Source organism: Vulpes vulpes, chromosome 3 (genome assembly GCF_048418805.1).
Source record: "Vulpes vulpes isolate BD-2025 chromosome 3, VulVul3, whole genome shotgun sequence".
Classification (NCBI taxonomy): Eukaryota; Metazoa; Chordata; class Mammalia; order Carnivora; family Canidae; genus Vulpes; species Vulpes vulpes.
In genome coordinates, this window is record NC_132782.1 from 83,450,773 (window position 1) to 83,475,766 (window position 24,994).

The 24,994-nt window shown below is 56.0% G+C and overlaps 2 protein-coding genes across 2 annotated transcripts in view; one reads left to right on the top strand and one right to left on the bottom strand.

The window, feature by feature from the left end:
* Positions 1 to 611: 611 nt before the first annotated feature.
* Positions 612 to 17,830, top strand: EPHB4 (EPH receptor B4). Its single transcript, XM_026019651.2, has 17 exons — positions 612 to 954; positions 3,717 to 3,787; positions 3,986 to 4,273; positions 5,217 to 5,613; positions 6,783 to 6,938; positions 7,127 to 7,459; positions 7,738 to 7,862; positions 8,269 to 8,434; positions 9,524 to 9,626; positions 9,846 to 9,910; positions 10,024 to 10,137; positions 10,230 to 10,477; positions 13,962 to 14,177; positions 14,483 to 14,632; positions 15,033 to 15,226; positions 15,429 to 15,584; positions 16,746 to 17,830. The coding sequence occupies exons 1-17, from the start codon at positions 903 to 905 to the stop codon at positions 16,873 to 16,875; spliced, it is 2,964 nt and encodes a 987-aa protein (XP_025875436.1). The 5' UTR covers positions 612 to 902; the 3' UTR covers positions 16,876 to 17,830.
* A 2,731-nt stretch (positions 17,831 to 20,561) lies between these two features.
* Positions 20,562 to 24,994, bottom strand: part of ZAN (zonadhesin) — a 38,433-nt gene continuing 34,000 nt past the window's right edge. Inside the window, 9 exon segments of the mRNA XM_072751280.1 lie at positions 20,562 to 20,671; positions 22,266 to 22,406; positions 22,708 to 22,846; positions 22,941 to 22,985; positions 22,987 to 23,140; positions 23,636 to 23,710; positions 23,992 to 24,165; positions 24,459 to 24,636; positions 24,828 to 24,957. Of these exon segments, the coding sequence (XP_072607381.1) occupies positions 20,562 to 20,671; positions 22,266 to 22,406; positions 22,708 to 22,846; positions 22,941 to 22,985; positions 22,987 to 23,140; positions 23,636 to 23,710; positions 23,992 to 24,165; positions 24,459 to 24,636; positions 24,828 to 24,957 (1,146 nt within the window).

A 24,994-nucleotide genomic window follows, 5' to 3' on the forward strand; every position in this document is an offset into this window, starting at 1 on the left:
CCCCTGCATCAAGGGTGGCGTTGGGCGCATCCAGAAGTCGAATCCGAAGTCCGCAGGAAGGTTGGAGCGGGCTTCGAGCGTGCGGTGTACATCTGCGCGCACGTCCGGGAGGCCCTCAGGGCTGCTGATGTGCTTCTCGGCTGCCTGCCGCGTGCTGGGCCCGGACCTGCCCCGGGGGTCCCCGTCACGGCGCACGGCCACGGTGCACGTCTGGGCGGTCCCCGGGCTCCGCGCCCGCCGCCCCTCCCCCTTCTCCAAACTTTCTCCCAACTTCCCGACCTGCTCCACTCGGCGCCCCGCTCCGCTTCCCTCATGAATTATTCAGCAGCGCGCGCTCCAATCAGCGCGCCCCGGCCCCCACGCCGAGCCCCGGCTGGGGGAGGAGGGGAGCTCCCCCGCCCCCCGCGCCCCTCCCTCCCCGGCCAGGCGCCGCCCGGCCCAGTCCCAACCCGGCCCAGCCCCGGCCCGCCCGGCCCCGCGCCGCAGTCTCCCTCCCTCCCGCTCCGTCCCCGCTCGGCTCCCATCCTCCTGGCCGGCGCGGAGCGCCCTCGGCCCGGCGGCGCGAGCAGCACCACTCCTGGGAGGGGGGGAGACCGCGAGCGGCCGGCCCACCCCCAGCCAGCCGGGGCGGGACCCCGAGGCCCCGGAGGGACCCAGACTCCAGGCACGTCCCGCTCTGCGTCCGCTCGGAGCAGCCAGTGCGAAGACGCCCCCCGCCCGCCCGCGCGCGCGGCGGGGACGCGGGGCCACACCTGGGCGCCGGTGCCGGGAGCGCCCGCATGGGCCCGCGTTGAGGAGTCCCACGCGGGGAGTTGGTGTCTGCACTCTCGGGGGGGGGGTCCAGACCTGGGGGGGCTAGTGCCCCCCAAGCTCGGATCGGATCCAACCCGAGAGCCGGCGCCATGGAGCTCCGGGCTCTGCTTTGCTGGGCTTCGCTCGCCGCGGCTTTGGAAGGTGAGTTTCCCAGGGGGCACCCCGGCACTCCAGGGGCCCCCAAAGTTGGGCCTCGGAGTGAAGGGGCTGGCCACTCTGCTCCTACCCCGGTACCCCAACCCCGAACACTTCGGACCAATAGTGCTGGACCGGGCGGGGGGCGGGGAGGAGGCGGCCCAGCGGGGAGTGGAGGTTTCTTTTGTTTGGGAAAGAGAAGAAGTGGAGCTCGGTCCCGGGACGTGCCTCTGCCCCAGCTTCCCAGACTCTTCACCCTGATTCCGCACGCCTTTTGCAGCCTTTCCTTTCTCCCCTACTCCAGTATCTTCCAAAGTTTCTGTCCCTTTTCCCACTTCTGCCAAACATGAGGCAACGTTTTTGGGATCTGCTGCAGACAAGGCAGAACTTTGTGCTAGGCCAGAAAACTGCCCCCACCCCCTATTCCTCAGCGTTCACACCTTGATCCCGCAGTTCTCCGCGCCTCTGGCTGGACGGCCACCGTCTGCACTCACTCTCCAAACGCCGGGATTTCTCCCAGAGCCACTGTCTCTGCTGGAATGAGGCCCCCCTCCCTGGTTTCCCCAGGCTGCACCCTGGCCCTTTAAATGCTGTCTAGACCCCAGCCCGGCACCAGTCCTGCCCAAGTCCCTTTCTGCACCCCTACAGGCCAGCAGAAACTGACCTTCACAGTCCCTATGGCACCTGAACTTAGCCTAACTGCCAATCTCTCTAAATTTCTGATTTTTCTGTATACCCTCCCCCGCACCCCAAATGTTTCTTCCCCTGTAAGTCTCTTCCCTCCCCTCACCCCCTGGAGGGGCAGCCAAGAGCCCTGTAAACCCTTCTCATAAGGCCCTAATCTCCTTTTCAGTGAGCTGCCTCCTTCCCCTCTTCACTGCCTAGAATCAAAGGGGTGGGGGTGGGGTCGTGGGGGTCTGCTGAGGAGGAGGAATCAAAAGCAGTTAGAAACCCATCTCCCCCAGCCTGGGCTATGCTGCTCTGGGCCGAGGATCAAAGGCTTGAGATGGGGAGAGGGGACCCTTGCCCAGCTCTGAGAAAGAAGGGAAGAAGGAAGGCAAAGTAGGGAGAGCCCCCCCGCCCCAGCTCCCCAGGGCGAAGTGTGGTGAAAAGAGGAAAAAAAGGTGAAGGAGAAAGGCGAATGCTTCCATGCTGACACTTAAGTGCTTCCCAAGCCTGAGGCCAGTGCTAAGCCCATTACCTTTTCTTCACCTTCCTAACAGCTTGGCAGTGGGAGAGGGACTGTTGCCCCCATTTTACAGATGGGGAAACTGAGGCTTAACTAGGCGTTAAGTCACCTGCCCGGGGCCACGTGCCCCCATGGAGGTGGAAGGCCGGAGATAGAAAACGGAGAAGGGACAGCGACACTCTGAGAGGGAGGTGGACAGAGGGCGGGGGAGAGGGGTGAGAGGCAGGACAAGTGACAGATCAGACCAGGGTCTCTGAGCCGGAGATAGGAGAGAAAGTGAGGCTCTCAGAGCTTGAGGACAGCCCTGAAACAGACAGTGTGTAAATTGGAGACAGGAAAACACTATCCTGGCTGGAACAATGGAGGGTGGAGACGGCAGCCTCTAGCCACCCCTTCCCAGAACCCGGGCATCCTGTCCCCAGCGTGCTGGGCTGGCTCCTGCCACCCCCCCCTCCGGGGGACCCAGGCCTCATCTCAGGCTGGCTGGGGGTCCTGCCTGACCCCTTGCCCTCCGGTGGACATCATTTAGTCCCTGGGAGGAGGCTGCCTGCCCCACCCACCCACCTTCCCTTCCCTCCTCTCCCACAGCCCCCACGGAGCAGGAGCCTGAGGGGGGAGGAACGTGGGGAGGACCTGCTCCCAGGTGTGCTGCTGGATCTGCTGGGGGTCCCCCACATGGCACGGGCCTCCCTGGGGATTCCCCTGCCCTCCCTCCACCCTGCACTGCCAGGGCCTGTGATGTTTCTCCTAATCCCCCCTTTCCACCAGAGCCCCACCCTCCCTCCCCCCTACACCCCTCCCACGAGACCCAGGCGGAGCCAGGTGTGTTCACCCCTCCATACACCCCTAAAATCTCCTCCCTTTCTCCTTCTCATAACTAAATCCAGATGTGAGGCCTCTGCAGGCAGGGGCCAGGGCAGGAACCCAAGAGTCCTGGCCTCCAGCACTTCCTCCTCTGACAGCAGTGAGCTCTTGGGGGGGGGCGGGGCAGAGGGTGGGGGAGGGGCATGGGGGAGTAGGGCTGGACCTTATGAGCTCAGTACCACCCTCCAGGATCTGAAGGCCTGGAGGGTTTGGTCCAAAAAGGGGGTGTGGGCCCAGAAAAGAGGGGTGGAGTTGGGGGGAAGGAGGCAGCTACTTTGAATATAGGGAAGGGACCATGGGTTGGCCACGCGGCTGGCCCTGTAAGGAGGGGTATCCCCATGCCTACAGGTCTTTGCCCTTCTCAGGTCATGCCAGGTCCAGGGTCTAGTTCAACCCTGCCTGAGCTGCTTGGATCTTCTCCTCTTCTCAGGGACCAGCAGTTCTCAGAGGTCTAGATCTCGGAGTCCTGAGAGGGTAGCTGGGTGCCTGCCAGCTGTTAGAGGTGGGGTTGGCACTCAGAAAAAAAGCTGAGAAGGGGGAGCAGCGGAGGGCAGGGCTTGCTCCCCTGTTCCTCTCTCCACTCACCTGGCCCCAGTTGCACCAGCTTGGAGCCAAGAGGACCCACCTGTCTCAGGCAATTCCCAGGGATTTAATCTTCCCGGCGTCTCTCCTCCAGTGCTGACTGTCCATCTGTTCATTTGTCTGTCTGTCTTAGAGACTCTATTGAACACAAAGTTGGAAACTGCCGATCTGAAGTGGGTCACGTTCCCTCAGGTGGATGGGCAGGTAACAGCTGGGCCCAGGGGCTGGGACTTGGAGGGATGAGGGAGGAGGGACAAGGAGTGTCCATGCTGGCCCACTGTGCATGCCATCAGCTGGAACAGATGTTCTCTGAGCCCTTTTGCTCTCAGAGGTCCCCTCCGTCTAGCACAGGCAACCTCCCACGGACCTCCCCTCCATAAACTGACCCCCTGCTCCCCACAGTGGGAGGAGCTGAGTGGCCTGGATGAGGAGCAGCACAGCGTTCGGACCTACGAGGTGTGTGATGTGCAACGGGCACCAGGTCTGGCCCACTGGCTGCGCACTGGCTGGGTCCCGCGCCGTGGAGCTGTCCACGTGTACGCCACACTCCGCTTCACCATGCTTGAGTGCCTCTCCCTGACGCGGGCTGGCCGCTCCTGCAAGGAGACCTTCACCGTCTTCTACTTTGAGAGTGATGCTGACACGGCCACAGCCTTCACACCAGCCTGGATGGAGAACCCCTATATCAAGGTACATGGGCACATGGGGTGCAGCGGTGGGCCAGTGTGGGGCTAGGCTGGGGCTAGGCTGGGTCTGTAGTCTCAGATGAGCTTCCAGGGTCCTGGGCCGGGACACTGGGGCCTGGAAGCAGGAGGCTCCAGTCCGGGGAGGGAAGAACGTGGTCTACTATGTGGGGTTGAGCTGCCACCCTGGCCCCCAGGGAGGTTGTCGAGGCCACCCTCTGCCACGTCCCACATTCTCCGAGTACACGTTGCCTTTCATGAAGAGACCTTCTATGCATCTGCTGATGCCTCACCCCAAAATGCCTCCTTTCTGTTCCTTCTACCCAATTCCTACTTGTCTCAGAAGCTTCAGATGCCTCTGCTGTGGTGCCTGCCCTGTCATAGGCACTTTACCTGTCATAGATCTTTTTTTTCCTTTTCAAAGATTTTATTTATTTATTCATGGGAGACACACACACAGAGAGAGAGAGAGAGAGAGAGAGAGAGGCAGAGACACAGGCAGAGGGAGAAGCAGGCTCCATGCAGGGAGCCCGATGTGGGACTCGATCCCGGGGCTCCAGGATCACACCCTGAGCCAAAGGCAGATGCTTAACTGCTGAGCCACCCAGGCGTCCCACCTGTCATAGATCTTATCATGCTTTTAACACCTATTACCTTCATTTTGGTTTCCTTGGCTCCAAGCCCAGGGCCCGGCTCGGAGTAGGTGTTGATAAATGTCTGTAGGATGAGTGAACAGAAAGGGAGTACAGGATGGAGGCTGGACACATCATAGGACCTCAGTAAGCGTCAATGGGTAATGTTAGGTCATGCTGGGAAAGGTAGCAAAATGGCTCTGGAACAGGAACTGAGGTGATCAGGGCAGGGTGAGCTGGGAAGACGAGAATAGCCCACCTACCGGGTCTTTGGGGAGTGGAGGACAGCTGCAATGAGTCTCTTTCCTCACCTGGCAGGTGGACACCGTGGCTGCTGAGCACCTGACCCGGAAGCGCCCTGGGGCTGAGGCAACAGGGAAGGTGAACATCAAGACGCTGCGTCTGGGCCCACTCACCAAGGCTGGCTTCTACCTGGCCTTCCAGGACCAGGGTGCCTGCATGGCCCTGCTCTCCCTGCACCTCTTCTATAAGAAGTGCTCCCAACTGACTGTGAACCTCACATACTTCCCGGAGACGGTGCCTCGGGAGCTTGTGGTGCCTGTGGCAGGGAGCTGTGTAGCCGATGCCGTCCCCACTCCTGGCCCCAGCCCCAGCCTCTACTGCCGGGAGGATGGCCAGTGGGCTGAGCAGCCGGTCACGGGCTGCAGCTGTGCTGCTGGCTTCGAGGCCGCAGAGGGGAATACCAGGTGCCGAGGTAAGGGCTGGTGTCCTTTCCGTACAGCTTGCCGCACATCCGTGTGGGGAGGGTCCTGTACCCTCACTCTTGGATTCAATCGAATTTCCATTTTGAACATTGTTCATTCTCAAGGGCACTCAGAGGTCCCGTTTCAGAGCCCCAGCATAGGTCTGAGCTCTTCCACCCTCTTTCTCCTCATTATGTTTCACATCTTTCTGTATGAGGGATGCAAGGGTGTCCTCAGCATGGGGGGACCTTGTTGGACTTTGAGGGCAAAGGCATCTATAGTCTCTATTTCTTGCTCATTATGGGTTTCTTTCTTTCTTTCTTTTTTTTTTTTTTAAGATTTTATTTATTTATTCATGAGAGACACAGAGAGAGAGAGGCAGAGGGAGAAGCAGATTCCATGCAGGACCCTGACATGGGACGCGATCCTGGGTTTTCAGGATCAGGCCCTGGGCTGAAAGCTGTGCTAAACTGCTGAGCTACCCAGGCTGCCCCTGGTCATTGTATTTCAATTCACTTGGTTTTCTTTGTGATCCTCTGTGTTTTGTGGTGTGCATTTATTTTATCTTTTGAATGTTTTTTTTTTAAGATTTTATTTATTTATTCATGAAAGACACAGAGACACAGAGGGAGAAGCAGGCTTTCTGCAGGGAGCCCGATGGGGGACTTGATCCTCAGACCCAGAATCGTGCCCTGAGCAGAAGGCAGACACTCAATGAAGGCAGATGTTTAACCGCCGGGCCACCCAGGCATCCGTTTTTTGAATACTCTATTTATTTATATGAGAGAGAGAGAGAGAGCATGCATGCACAAGCAGGGGGAGGGGCAGGGGTAGAAGGAGAAACAGGCTCCTTGCTCGATACCAGGACCCCAAGATCATGACCTGAGCTGAAGTCAAGATGCTCAACTGACTGAGCCACCCAGGTACCCCTGTGGTGTGCATTTAAAAACATAGTTCTGAGCAGGGGCCTCTTGGTTTCACCTGGCAGCCACAGGGTGTGGCAGTGGCTGGGTGGTAGTGTTGAGGTCAACAAAGCTTCAAATCCCTGATTTGTAGGGAGGGTCTCCTTCTTCTCTTAGATGTTAGGTTTTTGAGTTCTTCCCTCCCTGCACCCCACTTTGCACTCCATGCACCCTTAAGAGCAGCTGAATGTTTTCGATAATCATTGTCTCTCTTTCAGCCTGTGCCCAAGGCACCTTCAAGCCCTTGTCCGGGGAGGGGTCCTGTCAGCCGTGTCCAGCCAACAGCCACTCCAACACCATTGGCTCACCCATGTGCCAGTGCCGCATTGGGTACTTCAGGGCCCGCACAGATTTCCGGGGAGCGCCCTGTACCAGTAAGTGACCAGTGACCCCTGAGGTGGCGGGTGGACACCTACCATAGCCCCCAGCCTCCCCAGCCTTCCTCCTATTGGCCCTGGCCTGCTGATGCCCAGCCAAGATAAGAAGCCAGTGAGGATACCTGTGTACCTCGAGGTGCTTCCCTGATGCTTAAGTCAGCCTCTGCCTCCCTGGTGTCCCGCAGCGCCACCCTCTGCTCCCAGAAGTGTGGTTCCCCGCCTGAATGGCTCCTCCCTGCGCCTGGAGTGGAGTGCCCCCCTGGAGTCCGGGGGCCGAGAGGATCTCACCTATGCTCTGCGCTGCCGGGAGTGCCGCCCTGGGGGGTCCTGTACACCCTGCGGAGGAGACCTGACTTTTGACCCTGGCCCCCGGGACCTTGTGGAACCCTGGGTGGCAGTTCGTGGGCTGCGTCCAGATTTCACCTACACCTTCGAGGTCACCGCCTTGAACGGGGTGTCCTCTCTGGCCACTGGACCTGTCCCATTTGAGGCTGTGAATGTCACCACTGACCGTGAGGGTGAGATGGGGAGCCGGTGGTCAGCTGGGAGGGATGCAGATGGCCTGAAGGGAAAAAGGCAGGGGCAGGACAGTGGGGTCGCTGGGAAGCATGGAACGTCAGGACTTGCAGGGCGAGAGGCAGGCAGAAGAGTAAAAAGAGTTGCAGACTTCAGGACGGGGCAGAGAGTCAGCGGGAGCAGCTGGAGATCTGAGACAAGTGTAGCCAGCAGAGGCAGAGCTGGGAAAGTTAAAAGACTTGCCGTGTGTAAATACCCTCATGGGTCGTCTCCCTCACAGTACCACCCCCAGTGTCCGACATCCGGGTGACACGGTCATCGCCCAGCAGCTTGAGCTTGGCCTGGGCTGTTCCCCGGGCCCCCAGCGGAGCTGTGCTGGACTATGAGGTCAAGTATCATGAGAAGGTGAGACCCGGACTCGCCCCTAGGGTTTGGGTGGGCCGTGGGATGTGTTCTGGGGGCTGGCTGAATTACAGGGATCTGAGAAGTGTTTGAATTTCAGCTGTGCTGAGTACTAGCTGTGTGACGTTGGGCCAGCCCCCTTGGCCTCCCTGAGTCCAACATCCCCAATATAAAACAGTTGTAGTAATAATACCGACCCCACAGAATTGCTGTGAGGATTAAATGCTATAACGAAAGCCAAACACTTGCCACATAGCAGAACCACGATGCAGAGACAGGGACACAGGGTCTGGGAGGGGGAGAGGTGGGAAGAGCAATGGAAACCAGAGAGCCCCCCCAAAAAAAAGAAAAGAAAAAAAAGAAACCAGAGAGCCCTGGCTTACGGCCAACCCTTCCCCCTCTGGGACAGGGCACAGAGGGCCCCAGCAGCGTGCGGTTCCTGAAGACGTCGGAAAACCGGGCAGAGCTGCGGGGGCTGAAACGGGGAGCCAGCTACCTGGTCCAGGTGCGGGCACGCTCTGAGGCCGGCTACGGGCCCTTTGGCCAGGAGCACCACAGCCAGACCCAGCTGGACGGTGAGCCCCGGGACCAGGGCTTCGGCCAGGGTACTGCCCCTCCATCGCACAGGGGGCCTTGCCTGTGCCCTCGAAGGACCCCTGAAGTCACATTCCCGTGCTCCGTCAGCCCTGAGGCATTTTGGCCTGCGGAGGGGAGCATAGGCTGCAGAAACCAAACCAGCAGCACGGAGGGAAGACCTGCCCAGTGGCTTTCCAGCTGTGTGACTCTCCGCCAAAGCCTGACCCTTAAGCCCCACCCTGCCTCCCCAGATTGGAAATAGCACGAGGTCTCTCTCACAGCCTCCAAAGGGTGAACTGAGGTGACACCTATTTTTTTTTAAGATTTTATTTATTTATTCACAAGAGCCACACACAGAGAAAGGCAGAGACACAGGCAGAGGGAGAAGCAGGCTCCATACGGGAAGCCCAGAGGTGACACTGATTCATTATAATATGCTTGTTGGCTGAGAGACTTTCAAACCTTTGAACGGTTTGAGGCACGATTCACATACCATACAATAATTCACCCATTTAGAGTGGCTTTTCATATGTCAAGAGTTGTGTGACTATTGCCACAATTAATTTTAGGATACACAGCATCCAAGGAAAGATACTCCCTCAATCACCCGCGCCCCTGGCAAACACAAATTTACCTTCTGTGTTTATGGATTTGCCTCTTCTGGGTATTTCATACAAATGGAGTCCTACACTGCAGCTTCTTCCTTCACTGGGCACATGTGCCAGGTTCATCCACATTTGGGGTGTGTAGCGCTTTTTATGGCTGGAAGATATTCCATCGTATAGCGGTAGCCTGTTTTATTTGTCCATTTGTCCATTTCATCTGTTGACGGACATCTGAGTTACTTCCACGTTTTGGTTAACGGACCTTTTCATTTTTAGCTTCTGGGACCTTCTGTGGTCACCACTATTTATAACTGAACAAAATCAAGCCTGCTCTGGCTGTAACAAGGCTGGGAAACTTCCTTGCGGAGGTGCCCACACCGCTGGAAAGCAATTTGGTCTCAGGAGAACACACCTCAAGCCTTGCAGCTGGTTGCAGGGTCCCTGGGGGCCGTCAGCTTCTGATCGCGGGTTTTTCTGTCCCAGAGAACGAGAGCTGGCGGGAGCAGCTGGCCCTGATCGCGGGCACAGCCGTCGTGGGTGTGGTGCTGGTCCTGGTGGTCATTGTCATTGCTGTTCTCTGCCTCAGGTAAGGACTCTGGGCACCTGGAGGCCCGTGGGGAGGCCCATGTAGATGACCAACTACCCTCTTGCTCCAGGGAAGCCTCCTTCCGTGCCCTCCGAATACTTATTTCCCCTTGGAAGCTTTTCTGACCTCCCCGCCCCCGCTCCTCCTGTGCCCATCCTGTTCCTCTGGGAACTCGAGATGTGTTGAGTCCATTTACCGTTTCTTTCCCGTCGGCCACAGGAAGCAGAGCAACGGGAGAGAAGCTGAGTACTCAGACAAGCATGGACAGTACCTCATCGGGCACGGTGGGTAGGCCTGTCCTGAGGGAAACGGGACTGGGGCAAGAGGTGGGAATCTGGGCATCTGAGTGCAGGGGGAGGCTACCTCTCAGTTAATGGGAGCCCACACAATTTCTCAGGTACTAAGGTCTATATTGACCCCTTCACTTATGAAGACCCCAATGAGGCTGTGAGGGAATTTGCAAAAGAGATTGACGTTTCCTATGTCAAGATTGAGGAGGTGATCGGTGCAGGTGAGAGGGAAGGTGGACATCCAGGGTCTGGGCTGGGGAGTTGGAGGGTGGGGGGCACGAAGCAGGGCTGACTCTTGGCATCCTTTCTGAAGGTGAGTTTGGCGAGGTGTGCCGGGGGCGGCTCAAGGCCCCAGGGAAGAAAGAGAGCTGCGTGGCTATCAAGACCCTGAAAGGGGGCTACACAGAGCGGCAGCGGCGGGAGTTCCTGAGTGAGGCCTCCATCATGGGCCAGTTCGAGCATCCTAACATCATCCGCCTGGAGGGCGTGGTCACCAACAGCGTGCCTGTCATGATCCTCACCGAGTTCATGGAGAATGGCGCTCTGGACTCCTTCCTGCGGGTAAGCCCCTGGCCCCTAGCCTCCCGCGTCCTCCCATATTCCCCCAGCACAGCCAAGGAGCTCAGAACCAGGACAGGTGGTAGGGTGCACATCATACCCCCAATGCCCTTTGTTCTCCCTGGAGGGAGTTCCCAGGACAGCTTGAGTTCCCAGGACTGGCCTTTCCTGTGTCTCTGAGTGGAAAAGTCCTGTCTGTGGGGCCAGCAGACCCGGGATTTGGAGGGGTGGTCATTTGTCCTCTTGACAAATACTTCCTGAGCACCATCTGGTGCCTCAGCCATTGTCCTAGGTCTTGGGAATAAAGCCATGAACATCTCTGCACTTGACAGTGTGGTGGAGACAAACGCGCTTTTAAAAAACAGGGCAGCCCTGGTGGCTCAGCGGTTTAGCGCTGTTTTCAACCCAGGGCCTGATCCTGGAGACCTGGGATTGAGTCCCACATTGGGCTCCCTGCATGGAGCCTGCTTCTCCCTCTGCCTGTGTCCCTGCCTCTCTCTCTCTCTCTCTGTCATGAATAAATAAATAAAATCTTTAAGAAAAAAAAAAACAAATACTTTGGAGAAGTGACTAGAGATGATGGGGAAGAGCTTACTTTATTTTTGTCACTTTAACAGGTTTTAATACTATTTTATTTTTTTAACTTTATATCCTTTTTAAAAAAGCAAAACATCTTCCTACAGAGTAAAATAGCATTACATTTAACAGAATTATGATGCTTCCTTGGGATCATCCAATACCCAGTTAACATTCCCATTTCCCTAGCTGTCCCCCCACACAGCTCTTCTCCTGGTTTCTCCAAACTGGGGTCCAGTTCACGATCAAACATTGCACCTGATGGCTTTTTTTTTTTTTTTTTTTTTTTTTTGAGCCTCTTCAAAATCCAGGGCAGTCCCTTATTGTGATACTGACATGCTGAAAAGCTGGGCCTCATCCCCTTGAATGTCTCACCTTCTGGATTTATCAGCCTCTTCCCTGTGGGGTCATTTACCTTGTTTCTCTAGTTCCTTTAAGGGAAGATATATCTAATGTTCTAATAAGTCCAAAAATAAATATCCATGGCCAGCCTACATCAGGGATGCTGTGTATCTTGCATGGCACCCCAACCAGAGATAGGCTACCTGGCTGTTACCAGGAGAGCTGCCAAGGCAGGCCCTGAGTATTGTGATAACAGCCTGACCTTCCACTGTCAACATAAGAGTCTGTTCCATTGGTATCAGACAAAGGTCCAGTTCCCAGGAGGGGAAAGGGGTCTATTTTAGAAGAAATGATATTTGGGGGGCAGCCAGATGGCTCAGCGGTTTAGCATCTGCCTTCAGCCCAGGGCATGATCCTGGAGACCCAGGATCGAGTCCCACCATTAGGCTCCCTGCATGGAGCCTGCTTCTCCCTCTGCCTGTGTCTCTGTCTCTCTCTGTCTCCGTCTCTCTTTCTGTCTGTGTGTGTCTCTCATGAATAAATAAATAAAATCTTAAAAAAATAATAATAATATTTGGGTAGATCGGAAAGAGCCAACCATGAGCGGATGGGAGGGAGAAGCACACTAGGGGAACCAGAGTGGGCAGGAACCCGACATATTCAAGAAGCAGAAAGGCCTAGGCGGCTCGGTCAGTTAAAGCATCTGACTTTAGCTCAGATCATGATCTTGGGGTCCTGGTATTAAGCTCCAAGTCAGGCTCCCTGAGCAGTGGGGAGTCTGCTTGTCCTCCCTCTGCCCTTCCCCCTGCTCATACACATACTTGCTCTCTCTGTCAAATAAATAAATAAATCTTTTTAAAAAATGGCAGAAAGGCCAGTGAAATTAACCCAAGCAGAGGAGCAGAGGTAGATCTCGATGTACATGGTGGTCAGACCACATGAATCTCGTGACCTTAGTAAGGAATTTAGATTTGATTAGAAGTTCAAGGGGAAGGCTTTGGAGGGATTTCAGCTGGAGGGAGGTGGTTTTAGGAGCTCCTTTTGGTGGTGTTAGGGAGCAAGAGCCAGGAGCCAGTGAGGAGACCTACAGTCCTTTGAGGTGTAAGGGTTGCAGCTGGGTAGGGAGAAGTAGCTGGATTTGGGACATGTTTTGGAGGCAGGTCCAACAGAAACCTTCTGATGGATTGTAAGTGGCAGGTGAGGGAGAGAGGAATCACAGAGACTCCGGAGTCTGGCCTGAGCATCTGGCCAGCGGTGTTTCCACAAGGTGAGATCCCAGGCCTGGAGGAGGTACAGGCTTGGAGGACAGGTTCAGAATTCAGGTTTTGGACTCTGACCCTGGCACTATGGCTGCCAAGGGTCCCTGCATGCTTGCTGAACCCAAAAGATGGGATTCTTTTTTTTTTTTTTTTAAAGATTTTATTTATTTATTCATGAGAGACACAGAGAGAGAGAGGCAGAGACACAGGCAGAAGGAGAAGCAGGCTCCATGCAGGGAGCCCGATATGGGACTCGATCCCAGGACTCCAGGATTATGCCCTGGGCCGAAGGCAGGTACTAAACCACTGAGCCACCCAGGGATCCCCAAGAAGATGGGATTCTTTCACTGTGACTGGCTGGCTGGCTTATCTGGTGAGAATAGACTCTGTAAAGGTCAAGGTCAAACTTTCTGTCTTGGTTTTGGTGCTGTCTCAGTGTCTCGCAAGCTACATACAGCTTGGTCCAAAAGGGCTGAGCAAGAATGCTCTGGTTCAGTTCAAACGCATCTATACCTGTAGACTGCCCAGAGCACACTCCAACTGTCGGAACTCTGTTGCTGTCATAAAAAGAACATACTTAGATCAAAAGCATTTGTTGAGTATGCCTTGGACGTAGAGCTCTGTACTAGACTAAATAGAAGAAAATGTTAAAGCAATCTCCTTACAATCTTTTTTAAGATTTATTTATTTACTTCGGAGAGAGAGAAAGCATGAGCAAGTGTGAGCAAGACCAGGTGGAGGGGAGGGGCAGAGGCAGAGGGAGAGAGAATCGTTAAGCAGACTCTGTGATGAGTGTGGATGAGGGGCTTGATCTCACAACCCTAAGATCATGACCTGAGCCGAAATCAAGAAGCATGCTTAACCGATGAGCCACCCAGGAGCCCCTTCTTATAATCTTTTTTTTCTTTTAAGATTTTACTTATTTATTATTTATTCATGAGAGACAGAGAGAGAGAGAGAGAGGCAGAGACACAGGCAGAGGGAGAAGCAGGCTCCATGCAGGGAGCCTAATGCAGGACCTGATGCTGGGTCTCCAGGATCAGGCCCCGGGCCAAAGGTGGCACTAAACCACTGAGCCACCCAGGCTGCCCCCCTCCTTATAATCTTAAGTGTCGTGTCAGGTTAGTGCAGTGAGAGCTGAGAGCTCAGGGTAAGAGAAAAGCAGGGGACTTACCTGGGAAGTCAGCAGGCCTGCCCTGTAGGTGAGTGTGAGATGGGTCTTCAAGTGGCAGATAAGGTTTAGGGGGTGGAAGACCAGGGGAATGGCAGGTGAGCTGCCCTAACTGCCCTCTCCCCTGTCCGATCTCCAGCTCAATGATGGGCAGTTCACTGTCATCCAGCTGGTGGGCATGCTTCGGGGCATCGCCTCTGGCATGCGGTACCTTGCTGAAATGAGCTATGTCCATCGAGACCTGGCTGCCCGCAACATCCTGGTCAACAGCAATCTTGTCTGCAAGGTGTCTGACTTTGGGCTTTCCCGGTTCCTGGAGGAGAACTCTTCTGATCCCACCTATACAAGCTCTCTGGTGAGGCTAGGGGACCCAAGTATGAACTGGGTTCTTAGACGCAGGTGGGGAGGGAAGGTTGGAAAGGTGGGATGTGGAGGGATTGGTAGTTCCAGTTCAGGGACAGGATATAGGCACAGACCAGGGAGAGGACAGTCAGCTTAGGTAGGGAACCCAACTTCCAGTGTCCAGGAAAAGAAGAGAGTTGAAGGGCTGTGTGTCTGAATTGCAGAGAGAAGGGAGACCTGGGGAAAAGGTAAAGGCAGGGGGTAGAATGCCTGGGTCCAATAAGTTCCTCAGCTCACCTTTTCCTCTTCCATCTTTAGGGTGGAAAGATTCCCATCCGATGGACAGCCCCCGAGGCCATTGCCTTCCGGAAGTTCACATCTGCTAGTGATGCGTGGAGCTACGGAATTGTGATGTGGGAGGTCATGTCCTTTGGAGAACGGCCATACTGGGACATGAGCAATCAGGATGTAAGTGTCCCATGGTCCCACCAAGCTTTCCTGAACGTTCTCTCACTGGGGATATGGGGTAGGGAGTGGGGTCCCCAGAGAGCTCATCACTGTTGGGTCCTTGAGGCACAAAATAGAGTTGTTTCTGTATCCAAGACTTTCATACAGCATATCTGGTCACAGAAGGACACGGAGGAGGAGGGCAGGGTTGGGAAGTTACTCATCTAGATCATGGCCCAAGAGCCACTGGGGCATCAAGCCCCAGCCAGCTTTGGCCCCAGCCAGGAGGACCCTGGATCTGCCATTCTCTGGCCTATGGCACCTCTCCCAGCATCTGCTAAGTCACCATCTTCTGGGGGTCCTTTGGCATCCTTGTTCTCCCTGGGAGATCCTCACCCAGTGCTTCTACCTGTCATTCTAGGTGATCAATGCCATTGAACAGGACTACCGGCTGCCCCCGCCCCCAGACTGCCCCACTTCCCTGCACCAGCTCATGCTGGACTGTTGGCAGAAGGACCGGAATGCACGGCCCCGCTTCCCCCAGGTGGTCAGCGCCCTTGACAAGATGATCCGGAACCCGGCCAGTCTCAAAATTGTGGCCAGGGAGAATGGCGGGTGAGGACCCCGGAGGGTGGGCCTCTTTCCTGCACTCTGCCATCACTCGAGAACCCTTCCTTCCCCCTCAGAAGTATCCAGCCCTCTGGCGTTATGTGGGCTTGTTCGTTGTCCCTGTCCACTGCTCCAAGTCTGGGTGCAAAGTCCCCACCTTGACATAGCCTGGGAACTCAGTGCACCCTTCTCCATCCTTGCCTTACAGGGCCTCACACCCACTCCTGGATCAGCGGCAGCCTCACTACTCAGCTTTTGGCTCCGTGGGTGAGTGGCTTCGAGCCATCAAGATGGGACGATACGAAGAAAGTTTTGCAGCTGCTGGCTTTGGCTCCTTCGAACTGGTCAGCCAGATCTCTGCTGAGTAAGTCATGGTGGTTGAAAGCCAAGCAGTCTAAGGGGTACCTGGGGGCCAGAATCAGGCTGGCGAGTTTAGCAGGAACCTTTGAGGGCACCTCCTGGTGCCAATTCTGTTATTGAGAGCACCCCTAAAGTAACAGCCCCTGGGGGCTGAGAGCCCAGGGGATCTTCCGGGCCAGCAGTGCCTACCTCACCCCTGGGCCATCCTGCTCCTGTCCTGCCATGGGTATCTATCTTGGTGCATCTATCTACATTCCAGACTCTGCTCTCACATTAACAAAGTGTCAACTCTGGCTGTTTTCCCACCCATAAGAGGAGAAGGTTGGATTAGGTTTCAGAGATCATTTCCAACTTTAATGTTAAATGGTTTTATGGTTCCAATGCCTCCCAAACACTGTGTTTGCCTCTTTGGCCTTTCTGGTTTTCTACGTTTCTGCCTTCCCATGTCCCGCCCAGGCTGTCTTCTCAGCCCAGGTTTGAATAACACATGGAAGGAAGAGAAATCTGGAACCAGAGAGTGGGAGGCGTGCCCCTCTGCCCCCCCCCCCCCCCCCCACTGGGTAGGTCATGGGCCCCTTGCTCCCTCCCTTGTTCCAGCAACGCCCTGACACTGGTCCTTACTCTCCATTTCCCACCGTTGCCTTTTTCCCTTATCTCAGGCTCCAGGCCTCAGGATGGGGGAGGGGGGTGGCGGGTGGCGGCTGCTCCGCTGCTCATTTTCCCTCCACCCGCCCCTTCCTCCCTACCCGCTCTTCCTCTCTCAGGCCTTTTCCTTCTGACTTCTTTCTCCTCTAGAGCAATCTGTGCAGCCCCTTCCCCCAACCTCATTTTGTGCGCTTTTCTCTCATTCGTTCCTCCTCGCTGATTTCTCTGCCTTTCCCTAATCCTTGCTGGAGCCCCAAGCCGCAGCCCCCCACTTCCCACCTCTGGCCAGCCAGGCTCGGATACCTAGCCCCACCCTCTACTGCGGCTGCGTAGAAGGACTGTCCGCCTCCTGCTCCTAAAGCCTCTGGAAACTGCCCGCCCCTGTTGGCAACTAATGACGTGTGCCCCTCCCCTGCTGGCCCTCTGATTGGCTGACGGTCCTGAGGCGGGGCGTGGTGTCTGGAGCTAAGAGCCTCCCCAGGAGCGCTGTGGCCTCACCTAGCTCTCCCTTTTTCCCCAGGGACCTGCTCCGAATTGGAGTCACTCTGGCGGGACACCAGAAGAAAATCCTGGCCAGCGTCCAGCACATGAAGTCCCAGGCCAAGCCTGGAGCCCCAGGCGGGTCAGGAGCACCAGCCCCCCAGTACTGACCTGCACCTGCTTGCCTGGCCCCACTGCTCCAGAGCGGCGGGCACTCGCAGCTTGGGGACACAGCTCCCCTTCTTCCTGGGGCAGAGTCGGATGGGGACCAAAGGGGCCTCTATACCTGGGCCCCGTTGGATTGCACTTTGAACCCGTGGGGGTGGGGAGCTGGCAATTTTGAGAGGCAGGATTTGGGGATTCTGCCATAGGAGCGTACGGAATCACATGCCCCCCAGGCGGGAAGCTGGTCTCTCGGGACTGGGTGTGACCAGAGAGGAAGCGCCTGTAATCTGCCAGCTTTCCCGGGATGGTCGGCACGATTCCCGCAGCCTCCCTCTGATCCCCAGCTAGGGCCTCACGTGCCCCCCTCACCATGAAGGGCCAATGCACTGCCCTGCAGACCAAAGAGAAGAGGGTGACCAGCCTGTGAGCTCGGGAGCGGAGCGCGTCGCGCTGTGGCGGGAGGCAGGAAGGGGCGTCGTGGCCCAGGGACCAAATCATTGGACCTGGATGTCCCAACCTTGCTGCTGTCTTCCCGAACTCAGTTTCCCCTTGTAAATGCCCCCTCCCCCATCTGCTGCCTTCATATTGAAGGTTTTTGTTTTATTTTTTGTTTCTGTCTTATTTTTCCTGCCCCAACTCGTTTTTTGTTGTTTTTTGTTGTTTGTTTTTCTGCTGTCTTTGTCATAACTTTCTGTGTTGGGGGGGCCTGTTTCATTATTGTCTCCTTTGCCCAGGGTGAAACAGGAACTCATCGTGTCTGTTTCCAGAACAGTGCCTTGCTCACACCACAGCTCCCAGACACATTCCTGCCCCCAAGTACCCTCGCGCTGTGTCCATGAGGGGGAGTTGGGGGGGGGAGGTGGTGGTAGAAACTAGAGACAGACACCGGTGCTTGGAGGGGTTCTTAAATTATATTTAAAACAATTTTTTTTTGTATAAATAAAAGAAAATGGGAAGCTTTGCAGTCCTGGGGTATTTGGGAGTGGGGGACCAACTAGGTTTCTGCCGAGAGCAGGACCTGGGTATGGGGGAGTGGTTGGAGGTCTGGAGACAGGGCTGTGGGGGGCTGCGGGCTTGCTTCCTGGCCCCAGGGTGTGTTTGAGGGGGTGGGGTGGGGGCAGTGGGAGATGAGTCATTGGCAGCTGCTTCTAACGGCTCCAGATGGCTCTGCCAAGAGCCCGGGGCACCTCCGGGGTGGGGCTCTCTCTCCCTCCCCTGTCCTGGTTCCCCAGCCCTGGTAGGGGGCCGTGGGAGACTAGGGAAGCTTTGAGCTTATACCCCACCCTGCAGCCCCTTGACATGGAAGAAGGGGGCATCAGAGGGGGCATTGGCTGGGGTGGAGGGGTTCCCTCAGATGAAGGGGCCAGATGTAGGCCAGATGTTGACAGCTAGGTTTGGTTTTGGAGGCAATGGGAAGAGTCTGCATGGGCTGTGGGGGAGGGCCAGAAAGCTGGAGTGAAGGATGTGGACCCCCCACGGGTACACACACACTGGGCTGGGCCGAGTCCTGTCGGGAAGACAATTCTCCCTTTCAAGGTGCTGCCCAGGCAGGTTCTCCCAGCCTCTTGGGAAGGGGAAGGGAAACTACCTGAGTGTCTGCTCCCAAACAGGAAGACAGCAATGGGGTCAAGCCCCTTTGAGTCTTTGTTCCCGTCTTCTGTTCCTTCCCTCCTGGTCTGCCCATACCAGGGTCACCTGCAGGGGTCAGCACTCTTTAGCGGGGGTAGCCTTGCTGTTTCTGCCTCAGCTGTCCCCTGTTGTGTTGGGGTCTGCAGGACCTCAAATCACAGCTTCTACCCTTCACGGCCCAGGGAGCCTTGGGTGGTGATCCTGTCTGCGGTTTCCTACCAGTACCAGCCTCTTCTGGAGTCCCTAGTACCTTGGAACCTCTATCCCCTCCCTCGACCCATCAACCACGTTTTGTACACTTGAGGGTACAGGAGGGACTCTGTCCTGCCGAAGATGGAGGGGGTCCGGGTCCAGGAGGCCTATCTGGAGGATGCCAGCCCCAGCCACCCCTTTCCCCTGCCAACCAGACATCTGAGCTAGATAAGGTGACCTTAGTTCTTGAGGGGAGCAGAGGTCAAGGGGACAGGGTACAGATGAGTAACAGAGACAAAAGGTCAAAGATGAAGTGAAGGGAGCTCAAGTGGGGGTAGGTGTGTAGCAAGGAGGCTCACAATGCCCAGGCTAAAGCATGGCCAGCTCATGGGGCCCTCCAGCCGTGCCCAGCTCTAGAGCATGGGCTACACCCTGCTGCTAGCCTGGTCAGGGGCCATCTCTCCCTACCCAGGGCCCTCCCCCACCCAGGTGGGACCTCTGTTCCTTAAACAGGCAGCTGCAAAGTCATCTCAGAGAATAAGTACAGAACCCAGTGTCTTGCCTGCTTTGGCATCCCCCATCCCTTGGGATCTTCAAACCTGATCACCCCCACCCACAAGCTAGGACCTGCCTGATGGGCGGTGTGGGAGCCTGGGAGAGGGGTCAGAATGTTTGCCCTTTGGCCTCAGGCTGAGGTGAGCTGGCCAGCCCTGCTAGGATGGGGCACAAACTCCTGGGCACCCTGGATCCCACCAGCAGTTGCTATAGTAACCCCTAGACCCTTTGGAGAAAGGTATGTGTGCAGAAGGTGGGGGCCTCCTGAGGGTCACAGGCAGTCTTGCCCTTCCTAAAAAGCTACATTCCCCATCCTTAGCCTGCACCCAGTGATTAGATCTCATCGTTAGAGATGTCCAGGTGGCTCAGCAGTTGAGCGTCTGCCTTCGGCTCAGGTCATGATACCGGAGTTCTGGGATCAAGTCCTGCATTGGGCTCCCCACAGGAAGCCTGTTTCTCCCTTTATGTCTCTGCCTCTCTGTGTCATGAATAAATAAAATCTTTTAAAAAGAAAAAAAATAAATGTCAGGGTCCAGGATCACCTTCCACTAGCCCTGGATTCCTGTGAAGAGGGACAGTGCAGCTTTTTCTCCTGTTTCCAGAGGCTGGAGGGCTGGAAGCCTCACCCCCAAGCAGCTTTGTCCAAAGAACAGGCCAAGAACAGCCCAACCTTGGTCCCCCTCCGGTCCCCCTCCACCCAGGACACTTTTGCAGGCACCTAGCTGTAGTCCTCCCCGACCTCCCGCACACTTGTGACCCTCGCTCCTATCTCACCCCCCAAGACCCTTCCTCTACCACAATCATGGAAATTCACATTTCAAAAATACATTTTAGGGGCTCCTGGGTGGCTCAGTTAAGGGTCTGCCTTCAGCTCAGGTCATGATCCTGGAGTCCCGGGATCCAGCATCAGGGGGTGGGTCCACTTCTCCCTCTGCCTTCCTCCCCTGCTGCCCCCCCACCCCTGCTCAAGTTCTCTCTTTCTCACTGTTTCTCTCTCTCTCTCAAATGAATAACATTTAAAAAAATACATTTTATTTTCTCTCATTTTTTGAGGACAATTCAAAACTGAGGGGCTTGAAGGGTATGTTCTAGAACAAAATCTGAGGAGAAAACGAGCAAACCTGTATCAGAGGCAGACTCAGCTTCCAGCTGCTGGAGTTCTGGGGTGGGGATGGTTCTCACCAGTGTCTGCCAGTCTGCCTCTGCTCTAGCTCTGCGTTTTCTCCCTGGGGGTTGTGGGGAACAGAGAAGGGTTGGTGCCCGCTCCCCTGCTGACTCATCCTCACCCACCCCTGCTCATCCCCTTCCCCAGAACTCACCTCTTCCTCCTCCTCTTCTTCCTGGAAACACATGCCCTGGTCACGGCAGGCACTAAGACCAGCACTGGTAGAAGCATCCCCAACAGGATGGCCACAAAGTTGGATGCTTCTGGGGTGCAGGGGACAGAACATAGGGACATGGGATAGAAGACACGGGGGAGGAGACACTCCCTTTGGATCCTAAGTGGCCACCCAGAAAGGACAGCAGCTCCTAATTTTCTGGGTGAGACTAGGTCTTCCTCCAGAAGGCTGTTGCTCCAAGGCCTCAGCACCATACCCCTAGGATCCTATTGTGTCTCTGAACACACAACTCTCATCAGCCTTGTTAAGGAGGATGTTCAGCCAGCTGGTCCCCTCAAGTCCAGGGTACCATCTTGGCCAGTGCTTCTCAAAGAGCAGCCCTGGGATCATTTCCATCAGTCACTCAGGAGCTTGTTTTTTTTTTTTTTTTTAATTTTATTTATTTATGATAGGCACACAGTGAGAGAGAGAGAAGCAGAGACACAGGCAGAGGGAGAAGCAGGCTCCATGCACCGGGAGCCCGATGTGGGATTTGATCCCGGGTCTCCAGGATCACGCCCCGGGCCAAAGGCAGGCGCCAAACCGCTGCGCCACCCAGGGATCCCATTCAGGAGCTTGTTAAAAATACAGATGTCTGGGCCCACTCCAGACTTACTGAATCTAAATCTCTGGATAGGGGGTGGCAGGGGGGGTGGGGTGGAGGGTGGAGGAGGGGGAAGTCCTGAAAGGAACAGATTGAAAAAGCCACCCCCACCCCACCCTGGCCCACTCTGAGGGGAAATAAAGCTGGTGAAAACCACTGGCCCTGAGGCTCAAGAGAAGTCTAGTTTTGGAAGAGGAGAGAAAATAAAAGTTACTGGGAAAGGTTTTGGTGGGACACAAAATGGGGAAATGAGAGTGGGGTGAAGCAAGACTAGAAAAGAGAGAAAAAAAAAAACTAGAGAAGAGAGCTGGGCTTCAGAGAGAGGATCCCAGAGTACAGCAGTCCTCCCTCACCGAGAGCTTGGTTTTCCACAGGCTCAGCCACCCACCATAACCCATGGTGCAGAAGCAGATGGTCCTCCTCCTGACACAGCCTCACAAGGTCAACAGTAGCCTAATGCAGCAGCACAGGGCCTCGATCATTCACCCCAATTCATTCCCTCACCTCACCATCATCACAAGAAGGGATAGTTTGGGAGAAAGACCACAATAGAGTGACTTTGATTACAGTCTATGGTTATAATTGTTCTATTTTGTCATTGCTGTTAATCTCTCATTGTGCCTAACTTGTGAATAAAACATCATCATTAGTATGTACATGTAGGAAAAAGCATGGGGTTCAGTATGGTCTGTGATTGGATGGGGTCTTGGCAAGGACTCTGCACAGATTAGCAGGGGCTACTGTACATCAGTAGGGGACGGGTACAGGGACTCAGATTCTTTGAGAGCCCTCATTCTGCTGATTTCTAGGGATCATGTTATACTATTATGTTTTATATAATGTACATTATATTAATAATATACTATCTATCTGTTATAGACCTATAGTGCTTCCTTCGGCAGCATATATACTAAAATGTTATAGACCTATAATAGATATCTATTATACATTAATGTTCTATATATGGAGTAACGCTCCAGCAGCTGGTGGTAGGGAAGGGGCTGTGAGGACACAGGGCCTGGGGTGAAGTTCTTACCTGGTTTTCGGGGAGGTGGCACATTCCGAGACTCTGTACAGAGGTGTCCCCCATAACCAAGCTCACACTCACAGGTGAAGTGGGTTCCCTGCTCCTGGCACCGCCCATCATTCTGACAGGGGTTCTGTAGACACGGGCTCTCTGTGAGGATGAAGGGAGTTATAGAGGGTTCTAGGAGGATACCTGCAGCCAGACAGAGGGGAGGTCATAGAAAGCTAATGCCAGGAAAAGGCACCAGCACTGAGCCTAGCAGATAGCAGCTCTTTCCTCCCTCTGTGCTTCCCAAAAAAGGAAGCAAGAGCTGGATTGAGCGGTAAACTTCCTGACAGCAAGGGGGAGGGTCTCGAGCACAGGACCAGGAGGGACGATCCTCTGTGAACCACCCCCAACCCCACTCAGAGCGGGGGCGGCAGCTTGAAGCAATGGGGAGGTCTGGGCTCACCTCGGAAGCAGCCACGAGTGAGGTTCCCCAGGGTGCATATCTCCCCAGCACGGCAGCTCAGTGGCTCACACAGCAGCACACCAGAGCTGGCACAGGTGCAGCGCTGGGAGCAGTCCTCAGTCACAAAGCTGTCACCACGCTAGAGGGGGAGAAAGGCCAGGAGGAGGCCATCTGGCTTTTCCTCGCTTGCCCAGCTCTCCTGCCCCCATCAGGCCTCCCCTCCCAGCGCCCACCTGGTAGTAGACGCCGTTGTTGGTGCAGCCGCAGTGGGCCAGGGGAAGGCTCCAGGCACCACTATAGACATAGCCGGGGAGGCTGGCACAGCCTTCCACGCAGGGCCCCTCACAGTCCCTGGGGGCTGCCAGGTTGGCACAGGAGGCTGGGCATGGTGTCATACAGCTCTGATAGACGGTGTTGGCCGGACATGCCAAGGCTGATGGGAAAGTCATAGTGAGCATGGTGGCCGGGCTGGGGCCTACCCGACAGGTTCGGGGAATGTGGGGCTGGCAGCCGGATGGGGGCACAAGGTCAGCCACCAGAACACAGAGCTTGATAGAAGCCAAGGCCAGAAGAGTGGGCCGGCTGTGGGTGTCTTTCTGTCTGACATTAAGGTGTGCTAAGGGAGTGAAGGAGCAAAGCTGGGCACTGGCTAGGAGGAGCAGGATGGACTGATGGGGGGTGGGGGGGGTGCCTTCCTGGGTGGGGCAGAGAGGGAGGGTGGCTTGGGAGGACACAGACAGGGTGAGTCGGGGGGTGGGTAGGGGAAGCCCAAAGGGGACAAGGGTGGGGGCGCAGAGTGCATCGGATGGCAGGAATGGCCAAGAGGGTGGGGGACCAGCTGCTGGGGAAGGTCAGTGCCTCACCACAGTGGGTGTGGTTCCGCCAACTGGCCAGGGTGGCGCCCGCCTCCTGGCAGATGATGGCGTACCCGCTGAGGACCTGGCAGCGCAGTTCCTCCTGCTCTTTGGGGTTCCGGGCGGCACACAGATCAAACATACAGTGCCTGGGGGCAGCAGGACAGGTGAGGGGCTGTCAGAGATGGGGAGGCGAGGAGACCCGGCCCTGCAGAAGAGGACCTGGAAGCCCCAGCAGGAAGACGTCAGGCAGTGTGTGCGTGTGTGCGTGTGTGCGTGTGTGCGTGTGTGAGTGTGAGTGTGTGGGGAGGGGTGTCACAGGAACTGAAGCCACAGAGAGAAAGAAGTGAGCCAAACAGAGCTCGGATCCCAGAACTGGCAGCAGGACCCAAATAAAGGCCAGTCCCCCGTGCCTGGGCCCTTGACTCACTCCTGGAAAGGCCCCGGGGCCACAGTCTGATGACAGGCAGCAAAGGGTCCATAGGGGTCCACCAGCACCCTACACGCCTGGGTGCTATTGATGAGCTGCAGCTGCTCCATGCTGCATTCTGATGCCTGGAGGCCTAACTCCTCCTCTTCCTTCTCTTCCTTCTCTTGAATGGCCCTGGGGCAGAGAACAAGAGGGCGCCAGGTGAGACCCATGAGGACCGTGAACTTGGGGAGACCTGGGGAGGAAGAGTGGAAAGGCACGGACACAGCCTGGGGTCAGCAGGGCCAGTGTCCTCGCAATCGGTCCAAGACGCAATGGCAGGATAAGCAGATCAGGCAAGTCCCGGGCTCTCACCCTCAGGTGTCCTCCTCTGCTGAGGAGATGAGGTAAGAGGGCATGGACAGCTACCGGCTGATGCTCCCCTCTCTAGGGCCCAGCCTCCCTGCTCAGAGCCCCAGCCCTCTCACCTTGAGAAGCGGGCGAGATCACCTCCCGTGATCTTCTGTACCTCCCAACTGTGGCTAAAGCTGACAAGGCTGTCAGTGACAGTGCCATTGGGCAGCATAAAGTCATTCCTTTTGTTCCCATCGAAGTTCCCACACAGGCCAAGCACCAGCTTCTTATACATATTGGGCAGCGTGATGACTGTAGGAGGAAGGGATGTTCAGAAGTGAGGCTCCCCACCACCTCTCCAGCCCTCCTGGCCCCTCCCCTGGAGCCTGGGGTCCCAGTCCCATGCAGGGGTCTCCTCACCATGGCTGGCCCGCTGACGGTGGGGTTTGCCCGGCCTCGTCCCAAGCATGTCCCCTCTCCTTCCTATCCCCACTCTCAGGTACCTGCGTTTTTGCCTCCATCAAAGGTGACAATCATCTTGAAGTCGGTTATCAGATATAGGCGATGGCCCCGCATGGTAACATGCAGATGGTTGCTGGGCGTGAAGGGGATGGCCATTTTCTGGTTGTTGACCTGGACAAGGAAGACAGAAGCCACGGAGAGTCAACCT

Excerpts from the sequence above, each read along its gene's own strand:
- EPHB4 (XM_026019651.2), top strand. The coding sequence starts at position 903 with ATGGAGCTCCGGGCTCTGCTTTGCTGGGCTTCGCTCGCCGCGGCTTTG. Across the intron at positions 3,788-3,985 it reads TCCCTCAGGTGGATGGGCAG|TGGGAGGAGCTGAGTGGCCT; the intron begins GTAACAGCTGGG and ends TGCTCCCCACAG. Across the intron at positions 10,478-13,961 it reads CTCTGGACTCCTTCCTGCGG|CTCAATGATGGGCAGTTCAC; the intron begins GTAAGCCCCTGG and ends TCCGATCTCCAG.